The sequence below is a fragment of the Pseudophryne corroboree genome, chromosome 12, assembly GCF_028390025.1.
Source record: "Pseudophryne corroboree isolate aPseCor3 chromosome 12, aPseCor3.hap2, whole genome shotgun sequence".
Lineage (NCBI taxonomy): Eukaryota > Metazoa > Chordata > Amphibia > Anura > Myobatrachidae > Pseudophryne > Pseudophryne corroboree.
The window spans coordinates 86,246,229-86,274,063 of NC_086455.1; the positions used below are offsets into that span (position 1 = coordinate 86,246,229).

At 46.6% G+C, this 27,835-nt stretch overlaps 1 protein-coding gene across 16 annotated transcripts in view; it reads left to right on the forward strand.

The window, feature by feature from the left end:
- Positions 1–27,835, forward strand: part of LOC134980775 (protein SIX6OS1-like) — a 987,982-nt gene that overhangs the window by 623,581 nt on the left and 336,566 nt on the right. For all 16 annotated transcript variants that reach the window (XM_063947742.1, XM_063947731.1, XM_063947730.1 and 13 more), the window contains one exon: positions 12,871–12,938. In XM_063947742.1, coding sequence (XP_063803812.1) covers positions 12,871–12,938 — 68 coding nt within the window. The remainder of the gene's footprint in view (positions 1–12,870; positions 12,939–27,835) is intronic.

Consider the following 27,835-nt stretch of genomic DNA (forward strand, 5'->3'; position numbering starts at 1 on the left):
TGAACCGGTCAACTACCACCCAGATGGTGTTGAATTCATTACACACAGGGAGATCCGTGATGAAATCCATAGATAAATGGGTTCACGGATAATGAGGAACAGATAACGGAACCAGTTGCCCAGCGGGTGACTGGCGGGGTACTTTGTGTTGGGCACATTTTGGGCAGGAGGCCACAAACTCAGCAATGTCCTACTTTAGGGTCGCCACCAGTATGATCTGGAAATGAATTCTATTCATCATAATGATGATGGTGTTAGAAGCTCCTTCTAACAGGTATCTCCACTCTTCCAAAGCGAGCTTGATAGTCAAAAGTTCTTGGTCGCCAATGGCGTAATTACACTCAGCAGGAGATAACTTTTGTGAGAAGAAGCCACAGGGATGCAGATGACCGTCTTTAGCTCTTTGAGACAGAACTACGCACACTCCAACGGAAGAGGCGACCACCTCAAGGATGAAAGGCGCACTGGTATCTGGCTTTTTCAGAAGCAGAGCAGAGATGAATCTTTGTTTCAACAAATGAAATGCTTGGATGGCTTCTTCAGACCATTTGGAAGAATTGGCACCCTTTTTGGTAAGACAGTCACTGGCGCTACAATGGTGGAAAAGTCTTGAATAAATTTCCTGTAATAATTGGCAAACCCGAGGAATCTCTGGATGCCCTTGAGAGTTACAGGAATTGGACAATCTCGGATCGCTTAAAGTTTCTCGGGGTCCATCTCCAGACCGGAACCGGATACAATATACCCTAGGAACGGGATGGATTTAACTTCAAAAACGCACTTCCGAAAGGCATGACGAGGTACTCATAATGTCCGTCACGAGTGTTGAAAGCGGTCTTCCACTCGTCACCCTTCCGGATTCAATTGAGGTTGTAAGCACCCCTCAAATCTAACTTCGTGAATATGGTGGCTCCACTGATGCGGTCAAATAACTTGGTGATAAGCGGCAGAGGGTACTGGTTTTTCACCGTAATGTCGTTCAGGCCACGAAAATCAATACATGGCTGCAGGCCGCCATCTTTCTTCTTTACGAAGAAGAAGCCTGCGCCAGCCGGAGAGGAAGAAGGCCGGATAAATACCTTCGCTAGATTCTCCTTAATGTATTCTTCCATAGAATGAGTCTCAGGCAACGACAAGGGATACGTGCGTCCTCGAGGAGGAGCCTTCCCCGGGATGAGATCGATAGGACAGTCCCATACTCTATGAGGGGGAAGGATGTCTGCAGAGGATTTGCTGAAAACATCTGTGTAGTCTTGGTAAGGAGGAGGCGGAACATCAGAAGACTTGAAGGAGGATGTGCAAACTGGAAGCACTTTAATCAGACAAGTCTCAGAGCAGGAGGGACCCCTTGCCAGGATATGGGTAGTTCTCCGGTCAATTTGAGGATTGTGAAGACGGAGCCATGGGAGACCCAGGACAACGGGATGAGTGGCCTTTGGAATTACTAGGAAAGAAATCAGTTCTGAATGCAAGGCTTACCTTCAGACGGATAGGTAGAGTCTTGAACGTAACAACTGCATCGGAAATCCTACTGCCATCCACGGCAGTCAAGTATATGGGAGATGACAGTCTCTCAGTGGGTAGGGACCACTGCTTTACACATTTCTCAGTCATAAAGTTTCCTGCCGCCCCGGAATCCAACAAGGCTATAAGATTCCTGGTACGCTGAGCCACTTGAAAAGAGAATGAGAGATTGCAATCACTTGAAGATGGAAAGGAAGACATTATTCCTAGCCGACCCTCTCCTTGGCGGGCTAGGACTTGGAGTTTCCCGGACGCTCAGGACAAGCGTTGATGACATGGGAAGGTGCAGCACAATACAAGCAGAGACGTTTGGAAAGGCGTCTTTGATCTGCCGGGAATAAACGGGAATGACCTAACTGCATAGGTTCGTCCTTGGTCGGAGATAGCTCACGAGGAGGAGTAGAAATCTTGGAAGGTGTTGACCTGCCTCGCTCATTAGCCCTTTCACTGAACCGTAGGTCAACTTTAGTGCAGACCAATATGCAGACCAATATGAGCTCGTTCAACTTGGAAGGTAAGTCTCTGGTAGCAAGCTCATCTTTAATGCGTTCTGATAAGCCTTGCCAGAAGGCTGCATAAAGAGCGTCATCTTCCAGGAAATTTCGGAAGCCAAAGTCTGAAATTGAACTAAATAATGTCCGATAGTTCGTGTCCCCTGACGTAGCCGGAGGATTTCAGAGGAGGCGGATGTCACACGAACTGGCTCGTCGAAGATGCGCCTGAAAGGTGCCACGAAGTCAGAATAAGAAGACAACAGAGGATCTGATCTCTCCCATAGAGGTGATGCCCAGTCGAGGGCGGAGCCACTGAGGAGGGAGATAACATAAGCAACTTTGGTGCTGTCTGTGAGGAAACTACCAGGTTGCAACTCAAAGTGAAACTCACACTGGTTTAGGAATCCCCTGCAGGCTTTTGGAGACCCGTCGAACTTAGTGGGTGTCGGCAAGTGGAGACGTTGAGCAGAAATGGGCATGGCGGGTGGGGACAGCACCATAGGTACTGCAGTCGGCACACTGGATACCCCTGACCCGCGAAGGGTCGCTTGAATTTCATCCAGCCGGGAGGAGAGGTCCTGGAGACAGCGGATAACATGGCCTTGGGCAGCCTCCTGATGTTCAAGGCGGACCGCCAGTTCTTGCATAGGCCTCAATGCTTGGACTTGATCTCCAACCGGCTCCATAAGGTGAGTGCTTACTGTCATAACTGTGGGGCTGGTGTCGGCTGTGGGAAGCCTCAATTGTAGGGGCTGAGGTGTATGTGAACTTGGGTGGTAAGATAGGACTCCTAGACATACGTATGGACCTGCAGCACCAAAGCCCGAAGGCGTGACCACGACAACAAAGGAAAGTTCAAAGGTTTTATTGAGACTCCGCTCACAAGCATATGTCGGCAGTTAACAATATTAAGAACAGCATATAAGTCACAGTTCCCAGGAGTGCATATAGACAGTCTCTAGGTGTGGTATAATTAAGCACAGTCTTGAAGGACTTGGAGATGATATGTCCTTACCAACACCGATGCACTGGGTAGCTGATGGGAAACAGAAGCTGTTGACAACTGCCGGGTTGTGCCAGATGGGACTGGTCCAATGGTAGAGTTGAGTTGGTAGTGCAGGAACGCACTAATGTAGCTTGAGTGCGAAGAATATAGAGGTGGTGCTTGAGAGCATATACAGGAGATGCTTAGGAGCATATACAGGAGATGCTTAGGAGCATATACAGGAGATGCTTAGGAGCTTATACAGGAGATGCTTGAGAGCGCAGATTACTGGAATATTGAAACGGCACCGCTGGAATGCTGGAAGCCGGTGTTGTAGTAATCTGTCAGATGCAGGATGCAATAATGGGATACTGCGGAGTCAGGCTGCACCATGAGGATAGGAATTGGTGCCAGTCTCTAGTGGAGCTTGCAGACGGCGATCACCACAATCAGGATAGACTGCTATCACTAGGATGACAATTGAAGCACTGACAGCCCTCCAGCACAGAAACAGGATATTTATACCTGCTGGACTGCAGGCATTGGCTATGCAATTAAGCAGGAAACAGTAGTGCAGTGGATTGGAGGAACTACAACATGTGACCAGGAGCAAGATGGCTCCGCCCATGATACTTCTTGGAGGGAAAGCCAGCTTTGGGAAAACACGTGGAAACAACAACAATGGCAGCGGAAGCTGCGGCAGGCAGGAGACTACACAGCTAGACCACAGGAACAGCGGCAGAGACCGCAGTGAGCAGAAGACGTCATGCCCAGCTCTCTGCGCACTGAAGGCACGGACCGGCGGCAATGGAGATCGCGGCGGGCAGAAGACGCCACACCTGTTCACCCGCGCAGCAAGGCAACAGTGACAGAGACCGCAGTGAGCATGAGACGTCCTGTCCAGCTCTCTGCACACTTAAGGCACAGGCACAGCTGCGGGGGTCGCGGCGGGATGAGAATGCCATTCAGAGCCCTGACAAGATCACTGAGAAGGGCACTGTCACACAGCGCTGCGGGTTAGCGGATAAGCAATGAGGGATAGATACATCAGCAACTCAGCTTGGACCCGACCATGGAACGCAGAGCCAGCCTCAGAAGACACTTGATGGGTAAGAATTGACGACCAGTTACCCGGACCGTGACACCAGGGCCTAATTATTGTGGATACCATCGCTATGGGGCACAGATAAGGCTGACTTAATATGTCTGATATCTGCTGTGGGGTACACTGGGCTCCACAGGGAATGACATTGGGGTGTAGAGTAGGATCTTGATCCGAGGCACCAACAGGCTCAAAGCTTTGACTGTTCCCAGAATGCATAGCACCGCCTCCTCTATAACCCCACCTCCATGCACAGGAGCTCAGTTTTGTAGTTGGTGCCATGCAGTAAGCAGGCATACAACAGGGGGCTACTCCTGCAGCCCTGAGAAGAAGCTTTTAAAGAAAAATGAAGACTTCAGGGGTTGCAGCAGAGACACTGACTGTGTTAGATGTCAGTCAGACATCTCCTGCTGCAGCTACACCACCTCCCCCAGCGGTGCTGTACACTCCCGCGCCCTGGTTGCCGGGTACCTACAGTGGAGGCTCCGGTTTTATTCCAAATTAGTCACACACACGACTGCTGTTCTTCTGGATCGCGTTCAGGGAGGAGATAAGTGGGTCCCCCCGGTGGGACCCGCTGTAAATTGCGATCCTGCGCGGCCGGGGACACTATGGCAGTACAGGGACCCCACTAGACCACCAGGGCATGGGCACAGGTCGGTTTTCTCTCATAAAACCGTTTATTTAAGCCCCCAGTACCTGGTGGTGAAGTCCAGCAGGGGGATAAGGCTTTGACCTGTAGCCCCTCCCCCAGCCCCAGGGCGCCATTTAGATTAAATGTTCCCGCCCTGGAGCTGCATATCTCTCCCTCACTCCCTGTCAGTGTTTGGGCGCCATTAGGACAAGCTGAGCTGATCCTGGGACTCTGGGCAAATCCTCCTCTGTAAAGCCACCTGCCTATCAGCGCTGTGCATTTTACAGGACACTTAAGTATTCTACATGTCTGCTGACAGTGTTAAGAAAAAGTGCATTTAGTCAGGGTTATTTAGTACAAGTACATACCTCCCAACTTTGAACTTGGTCCAAGCGGGACACACGTGCAGCGTAGGAAAAGGGGGCGTGGCTTCACAGGAAGACCCGCGATCGCGAGCCACGCCCCCATTTTTGTCACTAAGGGGGCATGCCCCCTCTCCTTCGGACTCCAGTGAATAGACGCTATGCGCACAGCGTCTATTCACCGCTGCTCCGCTAAGCAGGGCAGCGAGAGACATAGACTCCCAACTGCCCCCACCACGGAACACTGAGGCCCGCGGGTGGGACAGCGGGACAGTCCACCAAAAACGGGACTGTCCCGCGGATATCTGGACATTTGGGAGGTATGCAAGTACCCTGTGATATACATCCAGTCTTTACTGTGCATTGTTATATCTATTAAGTGTATAGCTATACTTAGTACTACTATGTATTGCTAGTCCAGTGCAGTTTTATTGCATGTCATCATTTCTGCATTGTACAAACTGTGACTCTGTGTGTGTGCATATAGGGGGTAATTCCAAGTTGATCGCAGCAGGATTTTTGTTAGCAATTGGGCAAAACCATGTGCACTGCAGGGGAGGCAGATATAACATGTGCAGAGAGAGTTAGATTTGGGTGGGGTGTGTTCAATCTGCAATCTAATTTGCAGTGTAAAAATAAAGCAGCCAGTATTTACCCTGCACAGAAATAAAATAACCCACCCAAATCTAACTCTTTCTGCACGTTATATCTGCCTCCCCTGCAGTGCACATGGTTTTGCCCAATTGCTTTCAAAAATCCTGCTGCGATCAACTTGGAATTACCCCAATAGCTGCTGTGTGACCTCCATTTCGTGTATCTTACTCAGATTGCTATCCCTATAGTCTATAACCTGAGGGGGCTAGGTGCGTCAGGTTTATCATTTAATATAGGTAGTTCACAGGATATACTCTGTGTATTTTTCTCTGTGATTTTTAGTCACCATATACCGCTAGAATTCCCTGTTTGTGCGGAAATACACTGCACAGGGGGTTCTTGTCAGGCACTGTGCTGCTGATATGGGAGGTAATTCCAAGTTGATCGCAGCAGGAAATTTTTTAGTAGTTGGGCAAAATCATGTGCACTGCAGGGGGGGGGGGGGCTGATATAACATTTGCAGAGAGAGTTAGATTTGGGTTGGTTATTTTGCTTCTGTGCAGGGTAAATACTGGCTGCTTTATTTTTACACTGCAATTTAGATTGCAGATTGAACTCACCACACCCACATCTATCTCTCTCTGCACATGTTATATCTGCCTCCCCTGCAGTGCACATGGTTTTGCCCAGTTGCTAAAAAAGTTCCTGCTGCGATCAACTCAGAATTACCCCCATTGTACTGTGTTGCCTTACATTGAGATTTTGACTATGTCAGCTACAAAGGGCAACAGTGCTGGGCTGATCCCACACTGTGGTGTTGACGCTGCAGACTCATTTGAGGACAACATAGCAGCTGATGGTTCAGGTTCTGGGGGTTCCTTACCCCCCAGTGGGACTGTAGCAACGGGGGTTAAAAATGACCCACCTTGGGCTACCGTCTCCACGCTATTGAATACACTGGTAACTAGACTAACGCCCTCTATGGGACCTCCTGTGCCGGTACAACCGCTTATGGTCCCGCGGTTAACCCGCCATGGGCAGATCAACTGTCCGCTCAGTTACAGAATTTGAACCAATCACTGACTACTCAGAAGTCTAACCCTCGCCTGCCTAAGACCAAGGGGTCATCTAAGCGGTGAATTACTTCCTCACAATCCACCAACGTCCCAGACACCTAGTCTGATGAGGATGGCGTTTATACTAACCCCACAGATTCTAAACCCGATGCTTCTGATGGGGAAGCTGTTTCACAGGTGGATGTTCCTGACTTGTTGGAGGCTATCAGGCTCATTCTTCAAGTTGATGATGACCCAGAGCCTGATGCTACCCCTAAGAAACCGGACAGGTTTAAACGTCAGAAAGTGGTTAAACAAGTTTTACCTCACTCTGACCATTTAGTCGACATACTGTACATCAGGAGTCCTGGGGAAATCCAGGAAATAAATTCACGCCTCACAAGAAGATGCTGGCTCGCTACCCCCTCGCTGCGGAGCTAAGTGAAAATTGGGAAACACCCCCGCCAGTGGATTCGCAGGTGGCGCGGCTGGTGGTATCCTCAGCTCTTCTTGTAACTACTGTCACGTCCCTGAGAGAGCCGACGGATAAGCGTGTGGAGGGTTGTTTAAAGGCAATTTACACCCTAACCGGTGCTGCGCATAGGCCCACCATTGCAGCGACATGGGCTGCAGAAGCTGTGGAAGCGTCGGCTCAGGAGATGGAGGCGGAGTTGCCTTCCAACGCTTCTGATCATGCTAGACAATGCTTGTCATATTGTCACAGCGTCTCATTACATTAAGGAGGCGGCTTCTGATGCCGGTATTCTGGCAGCCAAGACTTCTACTATGTCCGTTTTGGCTCGCCGGATACTCTAGTTACGGTCCTGGTCTGTGGACATGGAGTCTAAGAAAACCCTGGAGGTACTCCCTTTTAAGGGAGACATTCTTTTCGGAGTAGACCTCAACAAGATAGTGGCTGACTTAGCTTCTACTAAAACAGCATGTCTGTCTAGTACTGGTCCTTCGGTGCTGATGGCTAAGAGTATTCCATTACGCTCCTTTCGTCCTACAGGGAAATGCAGAAGGTCAGGTGTACCCGAAACAGGTTCGCACTTCCAAACCCAATAAGCCCAAACCCAAACGGGCCTGGGCTGCCCGTCAGCCTGCTTCCAAAACTGACAAGCCTGCCACATGACAGGGCGGGCCTCCTTCTGGGGGATCCCAGGGTGGGGGGCCGACTTCTAGGGTATACCCAGGAATGGTTGAAGACCACTTCCAATGCCTGGGTACGGGAAGTCGTCATTCGAGGTTACGCCATATCCTTCAAGAATCGTCCCCCTCATCGATTTTGCCTGACAGACGTCCCTTCGGATCAGGTGAAGGCAAAGACTCTTCATTCGGTGGTACAATCCCTCCTGGACACAGGAATGGTTGTACATGTGCCTCTGGCTCAGAGAGGCAAGGGGTACTATTCACCGCTGTTCCTAGTCCCGAAACCAAATGGGTCCTCCCGGCCCATTCTCAGCCTCAAGTCCTTGAACAAATTTGTGAGGGTCTCCAAGTTTCGTATGGAAACTCTTCACTCTGTTGTTCTAGCCTTGGCACCTGTGGATTTTATGGTCTCCCTGGACAGACTGGATGCTTACATGCATATTCCCATTGCAGTGTCACATCAGCAGTACCTGAGATTTGTGGATGGTAACCTCCATTACCAATTTTGGGCATTACTTTTTGGTTTGACCACGGCTCCGCAAGTCTTCACCAAGGTCATGGCGTTAATGATGGCTGTGCTCCGCCGTCAAGGGGTCAGGATCCTATCGTACCTGGACGACATGTTGATCCTGGCAAATTCCCCAGAGATCCTCCTACACCATCTGGCTCTGCCTATCCAGTTTCTGCAAGCCCATGGGTGGCTCATCAACTGGAAGAAATATTCCCTGGTCCCTGCTCAAAGCATGGTGCACCTGGGGGCGTTGCTGGACACTCACAACCAGCGGTTGTTCTTGTCTCAGGAGAAAGTCCTGAAGCTTCAGGACAGGATTCAATGCTTCCTATCTCGTCTGCAAGTGTCGATACATTCGGCAATGCAAGTGCTTGGTCTCATGGTGTCGGCTTTCGACATGGTCGAGTAGGCTCAATTCCATTCACGCCCTCTGCAGAAGCTGATTCTTGCCAAGTGGGACAGCCTGCCTCACTGGATCAGGTCTCAAATGATCTCCTTGTCTCCAGAGGTCCATCTGTCACTGAGCTGGTGGCTTCAGGACCAATGATTGAGCAGGGGTCGTCCCTTCTGGATCTCCTACTTGGTTATTCTGACGACGGATGCCAGTATGAAAGGTTGGGGCGCGGTGTTGGAGCAATACTCCCTTCAGGGTCGGTGGACCAAGGAGGAGTCTCTACTCCCGACAAACGTTCTGGAATTGCGGACGGTGTTCAACTCGTTGAACTTGGTCCAGCATTTAATACAGAACAGACCTGTTCAAGTACAGTCGGACAACGCCACCACGGTGGTGTACATAAATCATCAAGGTGGCACTCGAAGCCATATGGCAATGAGGGAAATGTCCAGGATTCTTCAGTGGGTGGAACACCCTCTGTCAGCCATATCAGCAGTGTTTATTCCGGGGGTCCTAAACTGGGAAGCAGACTTTCTCAGTCGTCATGACGTACACGCCGGAGAATGGAGCCTCCATCCAGATGTGTTTCAACTCCTCGTGGACAAGCTGGGCCTACCAGATGTGGACTTGATGGCATCTCGACACAATCACAAGGTTCCGGTCTTCGGATCAAGGACAAGGGATCCTCAAGCAGCATTCGTGAACGTACTGGCAATTCCATGGAACTTTCGGCTGCCATACGTGTTCCCTCTGGTGTCACTCCTGCCCAGAGTAATAAGGAAGTTCAAGCAAGAAGGAGGAATCCTATTTCTGATCGCTCCAGCTTGGCCCAGACAGCATTGGTTCTCAGACCTTCAGGGTCTCTCGATAGAGCGTCCCCTTCTACTTCCGCAGCACCCAGATCTCCTCGTTCAGGGCCCCTGTGTATATCAGGATTTAGCCCGATTGGCTTTGGCAGCATGGCTCTTGAAGCTGCTGTCTTAAGGGCCAAAGGATTTTCTGAGGTGGTCATTCAAACCATGTTGAAGGCCCGGAAACCGGCTTCTGCTCAGATTTACCATAGGGTCTGGAATTCTTACTTTGCTTGGTGTGCATCTAACAATCATGGCACTTACAAGTTTAGAATGGCCAAACTTTTGGCCTTTCTACAACAGGGCCTGGAATTGGGCTTTCGTCTGGCCTCCATCAAGGTTCATATTTCTGCCTTGTCGGTTTGATTCCAGAGAAAAATTGCAACTTTGCCTGATGTGCATGCATTTACTCAGGGTGTGTTGCGGATTCAACCTCCTTACGGGACTTAAGGAGCTGGTGGCTCCTTAGGACTTGTCGTGGTTCTGGAGGCGTTGCAAGGGTATCCGTTTGAGCCTCTTAAATTGGCAGACCTTAAGTGGCTTTCTCTTAAGGTGTTGTTTCTGCTGGCTATTGCTTCTGCCAGACGGGTGTCGGATTTGGGTGCTTTGTCCTGTAACTCACCATATCTGATTTTTCACCATGACCGGGCGGTTCTTAGAACACATCCCGGGTACCTACCTAAGTTGGTGTCTTCTTTCCACCTTAATCAGGAGACTGTGGTTCCAGCCTTTGTCTCTCCTGAATTATCTTCCAAAGAGTGGTCCTTGGATGTGGTACGGGCTCTCCGTATCTATGTGAAGAGGACAGCTCCTATCAGGAAGTCTGATTCTCTCTTTTATACTGTTTGGTTTTCACAAACGTGGCTGGCCTGCTCACAAGCAGACCTTGGCCAGATGGATTAGAATGGTGATTGCACATGCTTATGTAAAGGCTGGTCGTCCAGCTCCTGCTACTATTAAAGCCCATTCTACTCAGTCTGTTGGACCTTCTTGGGCGGCCCGCCGTGGTGCGACCCTTGAATAATTGTGCAAGGCAGCTACGTTGTCCTCAGTGAACACGTTCATAAGGTTCTATGCCTTCAATACATCCGCCTCCCGGGATGCTTCCTGTGGACGCCGGGTTCTTGTAACCGCTACAGTGCGTCCCCTCCGATAAGGAACTGCTTTAAGACATCCCCAATGTCATTCCCTGTGGAGCCCAGTGTACCCCGCAGCAAAAAACGAGATTTGTGGTAAGAACTTACCATTGTTGAATCTCTTTCTTTGAGGTACACTGGGCTCCACTGGGTGCCCACCCTGACGCACTTAGCTTCTTTGGGTTGGTATGGCATTAGCCGCTGACCCTTTCTCCTGTCGTGAGAATTTGGTGTATGTGGCTACTAACAGTTGTCGTCTCTTTTGCCTATTACTGCATTGGACTGGTTAACAAAAACTGAGCTCCTGTGCACGGAGGCTGGGTTATAGAGGAGGCAGCGCTATACATTCTGGGAACAGTCAAAGCTTTGAGCCTGTTGGTGCCTCGGATCAAGATCCTACTCTACACCCCAATGTCATTCACTGTGGAGTCCAGTGTACCTCGCAGAAAGAGATTTAACAACGGTAAGTTCTTACCATAAATCTCGTTTTTGTATAAGAATGGAAAGGCGAAGGTACGCAGCGCCTTAAAAAGTGTTTCACTCATGAAATAATGGGTAAACAATGCAATCTGATGGACTTTGAATGTGAAATAATTAATGGCACTCATAGCGGTGTGAGGGTTAGCAAAATGACTGCACTGGTGAATTGTTCAAGGGTAGCAGTTGGTAAAGTGTATGCAGAGTTGTTCAGCAGACACAAAACTGGATACTCTAGCGGAACGGAGAGTGGGCAGACTTGTTCAGTCTCACAGACGGCCAACAGTGCATCAAATTATGAATAATCTGAGTATAGCCTCTCAAACATTATGCCGCACATTACATCGTATGGTCTACAGAAGCAGAAGGCCTGTCCATATTCCATTACTATCGGCAAACGGTGAAATGCCACCAGGAACACAGGAATTGGAAATGGGTCATGTGGTGTGACAATTTCCAGTTACTCCATGTAGGTGGTAGGGTGAGGATATAGAGGCAACAGCACAAACGCATGATTCCTCCCTTCATTGCCATGACCCCTCAGGCTGGTGGAGGCAACTCTATGGCATGTGTTCATGGAATAACAAAGTAAAGAATTACAAGTGCGCTGTCAACAGCAGCTGGTATAGGGATGGTCTAAAATCCCTTACTACATAGCACATACAAGAAAACAGGTGGGTATACGAACGCATGGAAGTGGCTGGGCCTTTTATTCATTTGGACAGTTAGCAGAACCCATACCTAGAAGAAGTCAAACCGTATTAAGGGCAATAGGTAGCCCAACAAAGTAGTACCTCGGTGGTTATAATAATTTGGCAACTCAATATGTATATTTATTATATATATAATTTATCTTTTTATACTTGACAGGCAAATGTGAGCAGATTGGATCTCAATGCTCAGGGATGAGGGGGCATCAGACTCTGATTTACCACAGTGACTGGATCACCTCCCAGTTTTCACCACTTGATCTGCAGCACACACTGCTATTGGTCCCACCACACAAAAATAGACCGCAAAGCAACAGCCAATCAGCTCCAAGCTGCCATGTTGCAGGCTGTGTTTGAAAAATGGCAGGAGCTGTTTGGTTGGTACTTTAGCTCTCTCCACTTTATTTTTCTCTAAGTCTTAGTAAATAGCCCCACAGTCTGCGTAACCTAATATAACACACAATGTTTTGATGGGGTAATAGTTATGTTGTCAATACCAATACTATCGTCAGTTGATATGTTGACAGCATTATGCTGAGAGAAGAATGTTGACCTGGTTGTAATGTTATTTAAAGCATTTTGTGTGCGTTGGCTTTAAAACTTTAAACATGATGCTTCACTTTGAATGTTAATTAAGATGTATTCAATATAGACAATAATAGTATTGTAATTTGTGTGTTATTAGTTTTATGGTGGTTTATTCTTGTGACCACAGTTAATCATCATCTTATGAAGAAATCCAGGTATCCTAAAGGGTTCACATACTTTATCTTGCCACCGTATTATGAAGAAAATGATTTGAATTTATCAACATTATTCCAAATTTAAAATCTGTTACACTGATGAAATTATCATATTACATGATGTGAAAGGTGTTTTCACTTTCTAGCACACAGAAAATATACATACAGAAACCGAGAATAACACTGCAAGTCAAACTGTGGAATTTCAACAAAGGTGAGGCTTTTACTAAAGTTTATACTAGATAATTACAAAAATAGTGACATACTGTATCATGCTAGTCCTTGAAATGCTGAAGGTCTGTAGACATTACTTATTTTTAGAATTTTGATATGCTTCAGCACAATACCAATGAATGCACATTTTATAAATTACGTTTCTCTAGGACAAATCCAGTGTCTATAATACAGGTTGAGTCTCCTATATCTGAAAATCTGATATATGAAATATTCTGAAATCCAAACTTTTTTGAACACAATCGTGATAATGACACTTTTGCTTTTTGCTGATTCAATGTATACAAACTTTGTTTCATGCACAAAATAATTAAAATATTGTACGAAATTACTTTCAGGCAGCATGTAAGGATGGTTATTCAGGGATATATGTAGATCTCTTGCTTCCCGCAGCAAGATCTGCATTAATCTACTCACATGCTGGGGGCCACCCAGCACAAGGCAAGGGCGCCCAGCAAGTGTGTGGCGCCACCCCGGGGTGCATCTGCAATTTAATTGCGGACATATTGATTTAAGGTCAACCCCTGCAAGCGCAGCCTGCCTCTGCTGGCAGGCAGTCTGGCGCCATTTTTTTATTGGAGCGGCTGCGTTTGACGTCACGCAACTGCGTCGAAAATGTTGCCTGCACATCCCCATGTTACCCGCAATTTTGCATCGACGCCCCCTTGACAGCCACCGCTGTCAATCACCTTGGAGCCACAGCCTTCCAGGATGCGGCCACAAGGAGAAGGGTCGTGCATGTGCACTGCGGCCAGTGTGCGTGCGTGATTGCAGCCACTTCGTACAGACGCGCAGCTGCATTCAGGTCTGAATAGACCCGAAGGTGTATATGAAACATAAATGCATTTTGTGTTTAGACTTTGGTCCCATTCCTGAAAAATCTCATTATGGTATGCAAATATTCAAAAATACGGAAAAATCTAAAATACTTCTGGTCCCAAACATTTCGGATATGGAAAACTAAACATCTATCATAGTTCAATTTTATGTGTGATAAGCTATAATTTCATAAATAAAAAATATACTTTTCTTATACTCCTGAAAATATATGTAACAAAAATATGTATATATTTATCAAGTTAAAACTAGTTTGTTTAACACACAAAAATAGAAAGGGTTCACCAATAGCGCAAATAACAAATATTCACATAGATCAAAATGTGTAGAGAAGGCTATATATCTTACATGAAGATATATCCAAAATGTACTGTAATTTCTCCTTTTCAAGTCCTCCAAAGGTCCCAAGGGTATAATGTGAATAATAGACTCCTGATATCCAGTTCCAAGTAGATATCCTTCTTTGTATCTCAGGAGTACTTCCCCACCATATAGATTGATGTGACCTTCCAATATCTCAAAAAGAGAAAAACATAGTGCAAGTACAGCCAGGTATACGACGTAAAAAGATGAATTTATTACAATGCACTCACAAACAACAAGATAAAAAAGCATGTAACCACAGTGTGGATGGGACATCAACCAGGCTTTCATGCAGTTACCCTCCCAGATCTTATAGGGGAAAACAGATCAGAGCTCCGGAACTACTGAACCACCAGTACCAGGATACAGCATCGGCCAGGGATCGTCCTTTAGTCAAACAGTCACCACGCCTGAAGCTTTTCAGACCTTAGTCCTTCGTCAGAGGCATGGTGACTAACTGCAGCAAATCCTCCTAAATACCCTCCCCACATCCTAGAATGTAAAACAGGTGTGTCCCAAAGTCCCGCCACATGGGTTCCCGCTTTCTCCACCGGCGGTAGTAACGATCGTGGGCTTCTAACCGAAACCGGAAGTACGCATCATGCGTTCCATGATGCGCTCCAAGTATCTTCTCACCGGAAGTGGCATTCACGGGATGCGTAGCACTTAGAATCCCCTGAAACAAAGTCCACTGGTGTCCTTTTAACCGCACTCCAAAGAATAGGATTCATTCCAAAGGCACTTTCCATCATTTTTTTGTTCACAAGGAAAATAAAGTGTATCGTGCTGAACAAGTCCAAGTTCTTATAAGCAGTCCATAAAGTCCATAAATATGTATACTCAAAAAAAGAAAAACATATACACACATTAAGAAACACTAACTGAAGCAAATCCTCCTAAATATCCTCACCACATCAGACCACAAAGATTTTTAATTTAAGTAAAAGGATCTTAAGTAAAGAGGAGGAAAGTGTTTTAAGAAAGGGTTTAAAATTTTCACCCACTAACCGCATTGACCCCTTTGAGTTTTTTATTGACATTAATAAATATGTCCGCAAACTCACAGTGAAAAGGTTTTTTCTAAATAAGGAAGGCAAAGAATGTGAATATGATGGAATAAGAGTTCCTCCTGCTTTACAATTTAAACCAAAATCAACCTTTTACCCATCCCACCAAAAAGGATGTTTTATTGAGTGTTTTGGTAAATTAGTAAATAATGAAGTACAGGAACTTATGAAAAAGAAGAAGTTCAAGTGTAATCTGACAAAAAAGGAATATTCTGCACTTAAGGTTCTTAGAGACGATGAGAGTTTAATTATTAAACCTGCGAATAAAGGGGGTGGGGTTGTCTTAATGGACAAAAATAAGTATGTAGATGAAATTATGAAATAATAAGAGAATGGGATGACATATCGTAAACTTAAAATGGACCAAACGGCTAGGATAATGAAATAATTAAACACACTAACACAGGAGGCTATAATAAGTGGGGTGTTAACAAAGCCTGAAGGTGATTTTATTAATATTAAGTTTCCAACTGTGCCAACCTTTTATACTTTACCCTAGATCCATAAGGATCCCCTCAACCTCCCAGGGAGACCAATAGTGTCCGGCATGAATAGTATCTCCTCAAACCTGTCGGCAGTTTTAGATTAGTTTCAGCAACCCCTGGTTAGATTGACAAAATCTTTTTTAAACGATACCAGTGATGTATTACGAGTGATAGAGGAATTACAATGGGAAGAGGGTTATACTCTGGTGAGTGCAGATGTGTCCACACTGTAAACAATAATTGAGATGGATAAGGGGTTGGAGGCAGTATCTTATTTTTTGGATAGGTCTGAACTTTCGGGGGCAACCAAGTTATTTGTTTTAAAAAGTATTAAGTTTATTTTAACCAACAATTATTTTTACTTTGGGGGATCTTATTTTATCCAGATGATTGGCACTGCTATGGGCACCGGATTCATCCCCAGCTATGCCAACTTGTTTATGGCATATTGGGAAGCAAGTACGGTTTGGCATAATGATCAGCTGGGGGCGGGTCTGGTGTCCTGGAGTTGCTCTATAGATGATATTTTATTCATCTGGAGTGGAACAGATGAAAATCTTGAAAGGTACTGTCGGACTCTAAACTAATTATTTTAATATTAATCTCACTTTCTCCAATAGTAAAGCTGCTATCACCTTTTTAGATACGTGTATTTATGTTAAGAATAATACTCTATATACGAAATTATATAGAAAGGAAATGGATTCTAATAGTTATATAGAGAGGAGCAGCCTTCACCACCAAAACTGGCTGGATGGGATACCTTATGGCCAGTTTTTAATGGTTAAACGCAACTGTACAGAAGAAACAGTTTGTGAACAACAAATAACTGAAATGAGTGAGAGATTAATTGAAAAAGATTATAACAATGGTGATCTTATGTTGTCTAAGGCACGGGTTGCATCCATAGATAGGAAGACTTTACTAGAGGGGAACAAGATAAATCAGGTTAAGGATAAACAAGTCCAAACGTGGAATTTTATCAGTGATTTTAATGTACAGCATAAAGAAATTGAGTCCATTTTTAGAAAGCATTGGAAAATGTAAAAAAAAGATCCTGTTTTAAGAAAGGAAATTCCTGATAAACCTATATTCACTTATCGTAGAGCCAAAAATATTAACAATAAGTTGGTTCATAGTGCTATTACTGATACCAAACATACAAGTACGAGAAGCCATGGCTTCCACAGATGGAATGTGTACGATGTGTTATTTGGTTAAGGGCCCCAGTAAGCAAAAAGAATTTGAAGTGAATGGGGATAAATTTGACATTCGTAGTTTTATTACAATGTAGTTTACGCCTTATCCTGTACATGTGGTTTGTTTTATGTCAGCAAGACGAGTAGAAACCTAAAGACTCGCCTTGCCGAACATACTTATAATATTAGAAAAGGGTTGGAGACACATGCGGTCTCTATGCATTTCAAGAAGGTGCATCAATGTAACCCTAAATATTTAAAATCTTTTTTTGGGATTCAAGCCATCACTTCTAATTGGAGAAATTGTGATCTAGATATTAACTTAGCCAAGTCGGAGATGAAATGGATTTTTAAATTTAATTCACTTATTCCCAATGGTCTTAATTCCGAATTTGAGTTTAAATGGTTTTTATAAGGGATTTTAGTATTTTTTAGTAATGAACTCTTTCTTAATGTGTGTATATGTTTTTCTTTTTTGGGGTATACGACTTTATGGACTGCTTATAAGAACTTGGACTTGTTCAGCACGATACACTTTATTTTCCTTGTGAACAAAAAAATTATGGAAAGTGCCTTTGGAATGAATCCTATTCTTTGGAGTGCAGTTAAAAGGACACCAGTGGCCATTTTTTCAGGGGATTCTAAGTGCTACGCGTCCCTTGAATGCCACTTCCGGTGAGAGGATACTTGGAGCGCATCGTGGAACTCATGATGTGTACTTCCGGTTCCGGTTAGAAGCCCACGATCGTCACTTCCGCCGGCGGAGAAAGCGGGAACCCACGTGGCGGGACTTTGGGACACACCTGTTTTACATTCTAGGATGTGGGGAGGGTATTTAGGAGGATTTGCTTCAATTAGTCACCATGCCTCTGACGAAGGACTAAGGTCCGAAAAGCTTCAGGCGTGGTGACTGTTTGACTAAAGGACGATCCCTGGCTGCTGCGGTCCACATTAGTACCATGGGGTATAGATGGGTCCACCAGGAGCCATTGGCACTTTAAGAGTTTGAGAGTGTGGGCTGGCTCCTCCCTCTATGCCCCTCCTACCAGAATCAGTGTAGAAAATGTTCCCAGAGGAGCCGGTCACAGCTAAGGGAGCTCTCCTGAGCTTTCCTGGAAAAAAGTTTTTTTTTTAGAGTTTATTATTTTACAGGGAGGCTGCTGGCAAGAGCCTCCCTGCAGCGAGGGACTGAGGGGGGAGCAGTGTCCACCCTGCGGGGTCTGAGCCACTGTCTCTGCTGACTGGACACATAGCTCCAGATGGGTCTGATCGTTCTCCGCCACAGGGGACCGCTTGCCCCAGCAGCATGCCGCCACCCCCTTGCAGAGCTGAAGAATCGGTGGTGAGTGAGACACTGACCCCCCTAGCAAGCGGGGGGTCGGTGTGAAGATGGCGTCATCAGGGTAGGAGCGCAGTATTAACTGCGCTCCGGGGGATGGCTCAGCGGTACAGCGGTACATGGTGCGGCACTATGAGGGGCGCCCTGAGCCAGTGCGACACTTTAAACTGGTCCAGAAGCCTGTCGGGGTCCCCGGATCTCAGCCAGCACTAAGGGGGTAATTCCAAGTTGATCACAGCAGGAATTTTGTTAGCAGTTGGGCAAAACCATGTGCACTGCAGGGGAGGCAGATGTAACATGTGCAGAAAGAGTTAGATTTGGGTGGGTTATTTTATTTCTGTGCAGGGTAAATACTGGCTGCTTTATTTTTACACTGCAAATTAGATTGCAGATTGAACACACCACACCCAAATCTAACTCTCTCTGCACATGTTAAATTTGCCTCCCCTGCAGTGCACATGGTTTTGCCCAACTGCTAACAAAATTCCTGCTGCAATCAACTTGGAATTACCCCCTAAATCCTCAGGCCAGTATAATCTGATGAAGAGCAGGAAGACAGCGCCATTAAGGAGGCGGAGCTTCTCCTCAGAGCAGACTCAGCTGCGTTCAGCACCATTTTCCTGCCTGCACAGCGCTGACCAGGAGAATCAGGTCCCTCCACAGCAACTCCAGCTGTCTACAAACGGTACCAGGGGGTTGTAGAAAGGGGGGGGAGGCTGCAATATGACTGTGTAGCCTATTATGGTACACAGTCAGTGCCGAAAAAAGGGGTCTCCCTTTGGTATAAAAGCGCTGTGTGGGGGTTGGCTCCATTCTCTGTGTGTCTCTTGCCATTCTTGGGGGGAATCTCTGTCTGGCATCCCCTGTGTGTGTGTGTGGAGTGTTTGACGGTCTACTTTAGCTATGTCCAGGAACACTGTGTCATATGCTGCAGAGGATTTGTCCTCCCAGGATGATTTTATTCCATGTAATCAAGATAGCACTGGTTAAGCACAGATACCAGCAAGGGAGCATGAGTGGTTTTCATCTATCAAATCTTGGATTTCTCAGATTTCTGACAGGGTTGCAAGTAATGAATCTAGAAACCAGGTATTACAGAACTCTATGTCAGTATGGCCCGATTCTGGTACCTTGGGACGCTCCGCTATATACCCCCACAAACGTGCGCTTGTACATGTCATGCAAGGTGACACGGATACCAATTCTGACACCACAGACGGTGATGGGGATGTTTTGCGGGGGTCTGCATCTCTTGCAAAGGGGGTGCAATTGATGATAGAGGCTATCAGGGATGTGTTGAATTTTAATGATACCACACCTGAGCAGGTTGCGGAGGCTTTTTTCACTGAAAATAAGAAAGCCTCACTAACCTTCCCTGCGTCAAAGGAATTAAATGCTATATTTGAGAAAGCATAGGAAAGCCCTGAGAAAAAATTCCAGATCCCTGAAAGGGTCCAGGTGGCGTTCCCTTTCCCTGAGGAAGATAGAAAAAAATGGGAAAACACGTAGATTTTTGACACATCTGTGTCCAGACTCTCAAAAAAGGTGGTTTTACCTGTTCCGTGATCTACCGCCTTAAAGAAGCCAGCTGATCGTAAAATTGATAATACACTTAAATCAATGTACACCGCTTCGGGGGCCATATTATGTCCCACTATTGCTAGTGCATGGATTGCAAAAGCTATAGTAAAGTAATCAGGCACCTTACTTGAGGATTTGGATATGATGAATAAGGGTGATGTTGAATTGTTTTTGCGTAACATTCACGATTCAGCAGGTTTTATGGTAGAATCCATGAAAGACCTGGGTTCCATGGCTGCGGGAATCTCTTCCATGTCTATTTCAGCTCGTCGGGGACTGTGGCTGCGCCAGTGGTCGGCCGACGCGGAATTCAGGAAGTGTGGAGTCCCTACCCTACACAGGTCAGGCTCTCTTTGGGGAAGCTTTGGATGCGTGGATATCCACGGCTACAGTGGGTAAGTCTCCGTTCCTTCCCTCAGCTGCACCTGCTCCGAAGAAATCCTTCTCTTCATCAGCATCACAGTCCTTTCGGCCTAACAAGCCTAGAAAGGCCAAACCGTGCAATAGCTTCTTTAGGGGAGGTCGAGTTAAGTCCAAGAAACCTGCTGCTGCAGGTACCCAGGAACATAAGCCTGTTTCAGGTAAGCCAAAGTCCTTCGCATGATGGTGGACCGCACGTCCTGGAGGTGGGGCCAGTGGGAGCGAGACTCAGACAATCCAGTCACGTCTGGGAATCATCCGGCCTGGATCCCTGGGTGATAGATATTGTATCCCAGGGATACAGGCTGGAATTTCAAGGTCTCCCTCCTCATCATTTTTTCAAATCAGGCTTACCAGCTCTGCTGGCAGACAGCACTGTCCTACAAGAAGCTGTCCAAAAGTTGGTGTAGGCACAGGTCATTGTGCCAGTTCCTCCTCATATGCAAACCACAGGTTACTATTCGAACCTTTTCGTGGACCAGAAACCGGATGGTTCGGTCAGGCCCATTCTGAACCTAAAATCATTGAACCCCTTTCTAAAGGAGTTCAAGTTCAAAATGGAGTCTCTCAGGGCGGTGATATCAGGTCTGGAAGAGGGGGAATTCCTGGTATCCCTGGTTATCAAGGATGCGTACCTACATGTTCCGATCTGGCTGCTGCATCAGGCTTATCTCCGTTTCGCATTACTAGACTGTCATTTCCAGGCCCTGCCATTTGGCCTCTCCACAGCACCGAGGGTGTTTACCAAGGTGATGGCAGAGATGATGGTTCTCCACCGCAAACGAGGTGAACATCATTCCATGGCCCTCATTCCGAGTTGTTCGCTCGGTATTTTTCATCGCATCGCAATGAAAATCCGCTTAGTACGCATGCGCAATGTTCGCACTGCGACTGCGCCAAGTAACTTTGCTATGTAGAAAGTAATTTTACTCACGGCTTTTTCATCGCTCCGGCGATCGTAATGTGATTGACAGGAAATGGGTGTTACTGGGCGGAAACACGGCGTTTCAGGGGCGTGTGGCTGAAACCGCTACCGTTTCCGGAAAAAACGCAGGAGTGGCCGGAGAAACGGTGGGAGTGCCTGGGCGAACGCTGGGTGTGTTTGTGACGTCAAACAGGAACGACAAGCACTGAACTGATCGCACAGGCAGAGTAAGTCTGAAGCTACTCTGAAACTGCTAAGTAGTTAGTAATCGCAATATTGCGAATACATCGGTCGCAATTTTAAGAAGCTAAGATTCACTCCCAGTAGGCGGCGGCTTAGCGTGTGTAACTCTGCTAAATTCGCCTTGCGACCGATCAACTCGGAATGAGGGCCCATATCTGGACGATCTGCTGATAAAGGCATCACCCAAGGAGAAGCTGCTGCAATCCATTGTTCTCACAACCCGCCTCCTCAAGAACCACAGTTGGATTCTGAACCTTACAAAGTCACATTTGGAACCAACCCAGAGGTTGTCCTTTCTGGGAGTGATCCTAGACACAGAAGTGCAGAGGGTGTTTCTTCTGCAGGAGAAGGTGTTGGTGATGCAAACAATAGTCCTGGATGTCCTGAAGCCAGCCCGGGTGTCGGTTCATCAATGCATTTGCCTTTTGGGAAAGATGGTGGCTTCTTACGAGGCTCTCCAGTACAGGAGGTTCCACGCTCAGGCCTTCCAACTTGATCTCCTGGACAAGTGGTCAGGATCTCATCTCCACATGCACCAGAGAATACGTCTGTCGCCGATGGCCAGGATTTCGCTACTCTGGTGGTTACAATTACCTCACCTTCTGGAGGGCTGAAGGTTCTGGACTCAGGAATGGGTCCTTCTAACCACGAATGCAAGCCTTCGGGGCTGGGGAGCAGTCACACAAGGAGTAACTTTCCAAGGAAGGTGATCAAGTCTGGAAGCCGGCCTGCCCATCAACATCCTAGAACTAAGAGCCGTGTACAACGGTCTTCTTCAGGCGGCTCATCTTCTAAGAAATCGGGCCATTCAAGTGCAGTTGGATAATTTAACGACAGTAGCCTACATAAACCGACAAGGCGGAACGAAGAGCAGAGCTGCAATGTCGGAGGTAACAAGAATCCTCTGGGCAGAAAGACACACGTTGGCACGCTCAGCAATCTTCATTCCGGGAGTGGACAACTGGGAAGCAGACTTCCTCATTAGACACGATCTCCATCCAGGGGAGTGGGGTCTCCATCTGTAGGTGTTCAAGGAAATAACAGACCTTTGGGGTTTACCCCAAATAGACATGATGGCCTCTCGTCTCAACAAAAAGCTTCAACGCTATTTTCCAGGTCGAGGGACCCACAAGCTGTGGCAGTGGACGCCCTGGTGTCTCCGTGAGTGTTCCAGTCGGTGTACGTGTTTCCATCACTTCTACTCATTCCAAGAGTTCTAAAGCTCGTAAGGAGAACAAGAGTTCAAGTGATCCTCATTGCTCCAGAATGGCCAAGGCTTGGTACGCGGAATTTCTGAATCTCTTCCAGGAAGAGCCGAGGCCTCTTCCTCTTCGGGAGGACCTGCTGCAGCAGGGGCCGTTCGCCTGTCAAGACTTACCGCGGCTACGTTTGATGGCATGGAAGTTGAGCACCTGATACTTGCTCGGAAGGGCATTCTGAAGAAGGTCATTCCTACCCTGATACAGGCTAGGAAAGGGGTAACGTCTACACATTACCATCGTATTTAGAAGAAATATGTCTCTTGGTTTGAATCCAAGAAGTTTCCTATGGTGGAGTTTCAACTCTGACATTTTCTCCTCTTCCTGCAAGCAGGTCTTGATATGGGCCTGAGGTTGGGATCTGTGAAGGTCCAGATTTCGGCCTTATCCATTTGGGTGTCCTGCTTCTAAGCAGACAATCTCTCACTGGATTAGGTTCACTATCCAGCACGCTTATTCTACGGCAGGATTGCCGTGTCCAAAATCTGTTAAGGGCCACTCTACTCGTAAGGTGGGGTCTTCCTGGACAGCTGCCCGGGGTGTCTCGGAATTGCATTTTGCCGAGCTGCAACTTGGTCTGGGTCGAACACGTTTGCAAAGTTTTACAAGTTCAGTCAATCAGATCTGCAGGAGCCTCCGCGCTCTCCCTCCAGTTCTGGGAGCTTTGGTACATCCCCATGGTACTAATGTGGACCCCAGCATCCTCTGGGATGTAAGAGAAAATAGGATTTTGGTTACCTACCGGTAAATCCTTTTCTCATACTCTGTAGAGGATGCTGGGCGCCCGCCCAGCGCTTCGTTTTCCTGCACTTGTTATCTGGTTCAATACATCCTTGTTTAGTTATGTACTGCATTGTTACTTGGTAAGTATGTTTCAGCAGTTGCTGAGACTTTCAAACAAGTTAGCTTGATGTGCCTTGTATGTGTGAACAGGTATGAATCTCGCCACTATCTGTGTTAAATCCTTCTCTCGAAGATGTCCGTCTCCTTGGGCACATTTTCTAGACTGAGTCTGGTAGGAGGGGCATAGAGGGAGGAGCCAGTCCACACTCTCAAACTCTTAAAGTGCCAATGGCTCCTGGTGGACCCATCTATACCCCATGGTACTAATGTGGACCCCAGCATCCTCTACGGGCTACGAGAAAAGGATTTACCGGTAGGTAATTAAAATCCTATTTTTCCTAAAATATGACTCTATTTCTTGGCTTATGCCTGGAAATGCATTCACCACTGATCAAGAAAATGTATCCAATTAAATTGGATTATAAGGCTTTTTTATTTTCAAGTATTCAATCAAAGTGAAGGGCATTGGACAGGGGAGACCGAAAACTCCCTATAGATCAATTTATTTTCTTAGAAAACAAATACCAAAATGTTCGAAATATGCACTTACAAATGAAGTAGTATAAATCACATGTACAACCTTTATAAGGCCGCTTATACCTATAAAAGCAAAAACTATGTAAACCGTTTTGCCGCTGTTTTCAAGGTAATTTTATCTACCACAAGCTTTGATTCGTTTTGAAACACATTTATAAGGCTTTTAACCTATATCAAATATAAACGTTTACAAAAAACATTCAGGCTGTGTGTTCTCCCCTTTTTGCCTGCTGGGTGGTCTTCTGTTTGCCGGCGGTCGGGCTCCCGGCGCTCAGTATACCGGCGCCGGGAGCCCGAAAGCCGGAATACCGACAATTATTTTCTCTCGTGGGGGTCCACGACCCCCATAGAGGGAGAATAAAATAGTGTGGCGCGCGTAGCGCGCCCGTAGCGTGGCGAGCGCAGCGAGCCCGCAAGGGGCTCATTTGCGCTCGCCAAGCTGTCGGTAAGCCGGCGGTCGGGCTCCCGGCGCCGGGATGCTGGTCGCCGGGAGCCCGACCGCCGGCCAGCCGTAGTGAACCCGTTACACAAAGCCACATTCTGCAACTTAACCTTGGGATTTGGACTCTTGGAGCTTGATAGGACCTATTCAAGTAATTTACATGGCCAAATGACATTTCAAAAGATAGTATGAAATATGTCATTATGAGTCCAGGGGAGTGGAAGCGTTTGGTGGAGATACAATAACTTCATATAGTGAATCATCTTATTGAGAAGAGACTGAGCCGAAGTGTTACAGATTTTTCCAAATTGACCTGGAAGCTAGATACTGCACCAAAAATTTAAATTTTTATTAATTTATGGGATGAGGAAGTCTTTATATTTGGAAATATAAATCAAGTTGCCTTTCCAAATGCAATAAAAAACAGTCCGTTCTGGAAGCTGCACAGGATAGGGCCTAACACCAAGATAAAGAGTTACAGGGAAAGCAAACACCCTGGATGAGTTCCTCTGGACATAGGGGGCGATTCAGACCTGATTGCTGGGCTGCTAACTTTACTGTCCTTCATTCGGATAGACGCTGCCCCAAGGGGGAGTGTAAATTCGCCGTGCAAGTGTGCGATCCCATGTGTACGCCGAGCTGTAAAAATCCACTGTGTGCAGTCTCTGCACAGCCCAGGACTTACTTCTACAGTGCGATGAGAACAGGCTGATCGGGGCCGTAGCGGTCGTCAGACACCCTCCCTGAAAATGTTTGGGAATGCATGCATATTTTTGGACACTCCCTGAAAACGGTCAGTTACTACCCACAAACGGCCTCTTCCGTCAATCACCTTGTGAACGCCAGTGCGATCGGATTTTTCACACCATCCTGTTGCTGGTTGGCGATGCCCGTTGTTGTCTGACGTGCCTGCGCATTGCGGTGAATACGCGTGAACAGTTAGTACCTGATCACCCGCTGTGCAAAAACGCACAGCAGCGATCAGGTCTAAATCACACCCATAGTTACTTCCCACCATTGATCAATAAGGAAGGGAAAATAATGAATTAAAAAAATAGCATGTGTTTAATAAGATCATCATCACAAGTTCTATGTTTCGGTCTTACATATACGTATGGCCTGGTGACTATCCAATGTTTTGTGTGTGTCAGAATTGTAGCTAAAGGGTGTAAAAAAGATGCTGCTAAGTTGAGACAATGTTTCTCAAATGCGGTACAAAGGACCCCTAACAGTTCATGTTTCTCCATACCACCTTTGAACCTTTTAGAATGTGACTGATTTAGTTATGAATACACCTGTGTACCAGCTGGGAGATCTGTAAAAAGTGAACTGTTAAGGGTTCTAAGTAGCGAGTTTGAGAAACACTGGGTAAAGAAATAGTCAAAAATAAATAAAATGTTAGGATCCAATGGGTGGCATGTAAGGTCACTAAATCCAAAACCAAAGCAAGTAGGGCAATTCTAGAAGAAAAAGTAAAATGCAAACAATAAGCTTGCCCTCTAAGCTCTCCTGAAAGGAGCAGTATATGTCTCCACTTAATAATTTGAGGTAATCTGAAATATTTGACAAACGACAAGAGGGGTAATTCCAAGTCGATCGCAGCAGGAAATTTTTTAGCAGTTGGGCAAAACCATGTGCACTGCAGGGGAGGCAGATATAACATGTGCAGAGAGAGAGATTTGGGTGTCGTGAGTTCAATCTGCAATCTAAATTGCAGTGTAAAAATAAAGCAGCCAGTATTAAATAACCCACCCAAATCGAACTCTCTCTGCAAATGTTATATCTGCCCTCCCTGCAGTGCACATGGTTTTGCCCAACTGCTAAAAAATTTCCTGCTGCGATCAACTTGGAATTACCCCCAAGGAGTCTGAATACAAGGAATTATGTTTTGTTGATGGTGATTTACCATGATTGCGGGATTAAGTGATCAATCAACCACATTATGCAGCCGTATTGGCTGTGCTGCCAACAGGGGTGTGTGCTTGTTCGTTTTTTGTTTTTTTTACTGGTACAGTGGATAGAGTTTTTAGGATTTTTGTTGTCTATAATACTGGGACCACTTGCATTGCAAAGTTTGCACACCAAATACCCAAATATTGTTTAACATAATCAAGGCTTTGGTGGAACACTACTAAAATATTGAACTCTTCTGTGTATGAGCTTTTGCACTATTCAAGATCTTTTACAAAGTGTGGAAATATAATCTAATTTCTGCACTGCAATATGGGACACACATTATTATTATTATTATTATTTTCTCTATCGTCCTAAGTGGATGCTGGGGTTCCTGAAAAGACCATGGGGAATAGCGGCTCCGCAGGAGACAGGGCACAAAAAAGTAAAGCTTTACTAGGTCAGGTGGTGTGCACTGGCTCCTCCCCCTATGACCCTCCTCCAGACTCCAGTTAGATTTTGTGCCCGAACGAGAAGGGTGCAATCTAGGTGGCTCTCCTAAAGAGCTGCTTAGAGAAAGTTTAGTTTAGGTTTTTTTCTTTACAGTGAGTCCTGCTGGCAACAGGATCACTGCAACGTGGGACTTAGGGGGAAAGTAGTAAACTCACCTGCATGCAGAGTGGATTTGCTGCTTGGCTACTGGACACCATTAGCTCCAGAGGGATCGAACACAGGCCCAGCCGTGGAGTCCGGTCCCGGAGCCGCGCCGCCGACCCCCTTGCAGATGCTGAAGCGTGAAGAGGTCCGGAAACCGGCGGCTGAAGACTCCTCAGTCTTCATAAGGTAGCGCACAGCACTGCAGCTGTGCGCCATTTTCCTCTCAGCACACTTCACTGGGCAGTCACTGAGGGTGCAGAGCGCTGGGGGGGGGCGCTCTGAGAGGCAAATATAAACCTTATACAAGGCTAAAAATACCTCACATATAGCCCATAGGGGCTATATGGAGATATTTAACCCCTGCCTGACTGGAAAAATAGCGGGAGAAGAACCCGCCGAAAAAGGGGCGGGGCCTATCTCCTCAGCACACGGCGCCATTTTCTGTCACAGCTCCGCTGGTCAGAACGGCTCCCAGGTCTCTCCCCTGCACTGCACTACAGAAACAGGGTAAAACAGAGAGGGGGGGCACATTAATGGCTATATATATATATATATATTAAAGCAGCTATAAGGGAGCACTTAATATAAGGATATCCCTTGTATATATAGCGCTTTGTGGTGTGTGCTGGCAGACTCTCCCTCTGTCTCCCCAAAAGGGCTAGTGGGTCCTGTCTTCATTAGAGCATTCCCTGTGAGTTTGCGGTGTGTGTCGGTACGTGGTGTCGACATGTATGAGGACGATATTGGTGTGGAGGCGGAGCAATTGCCAAATATGCAGATGTCACCC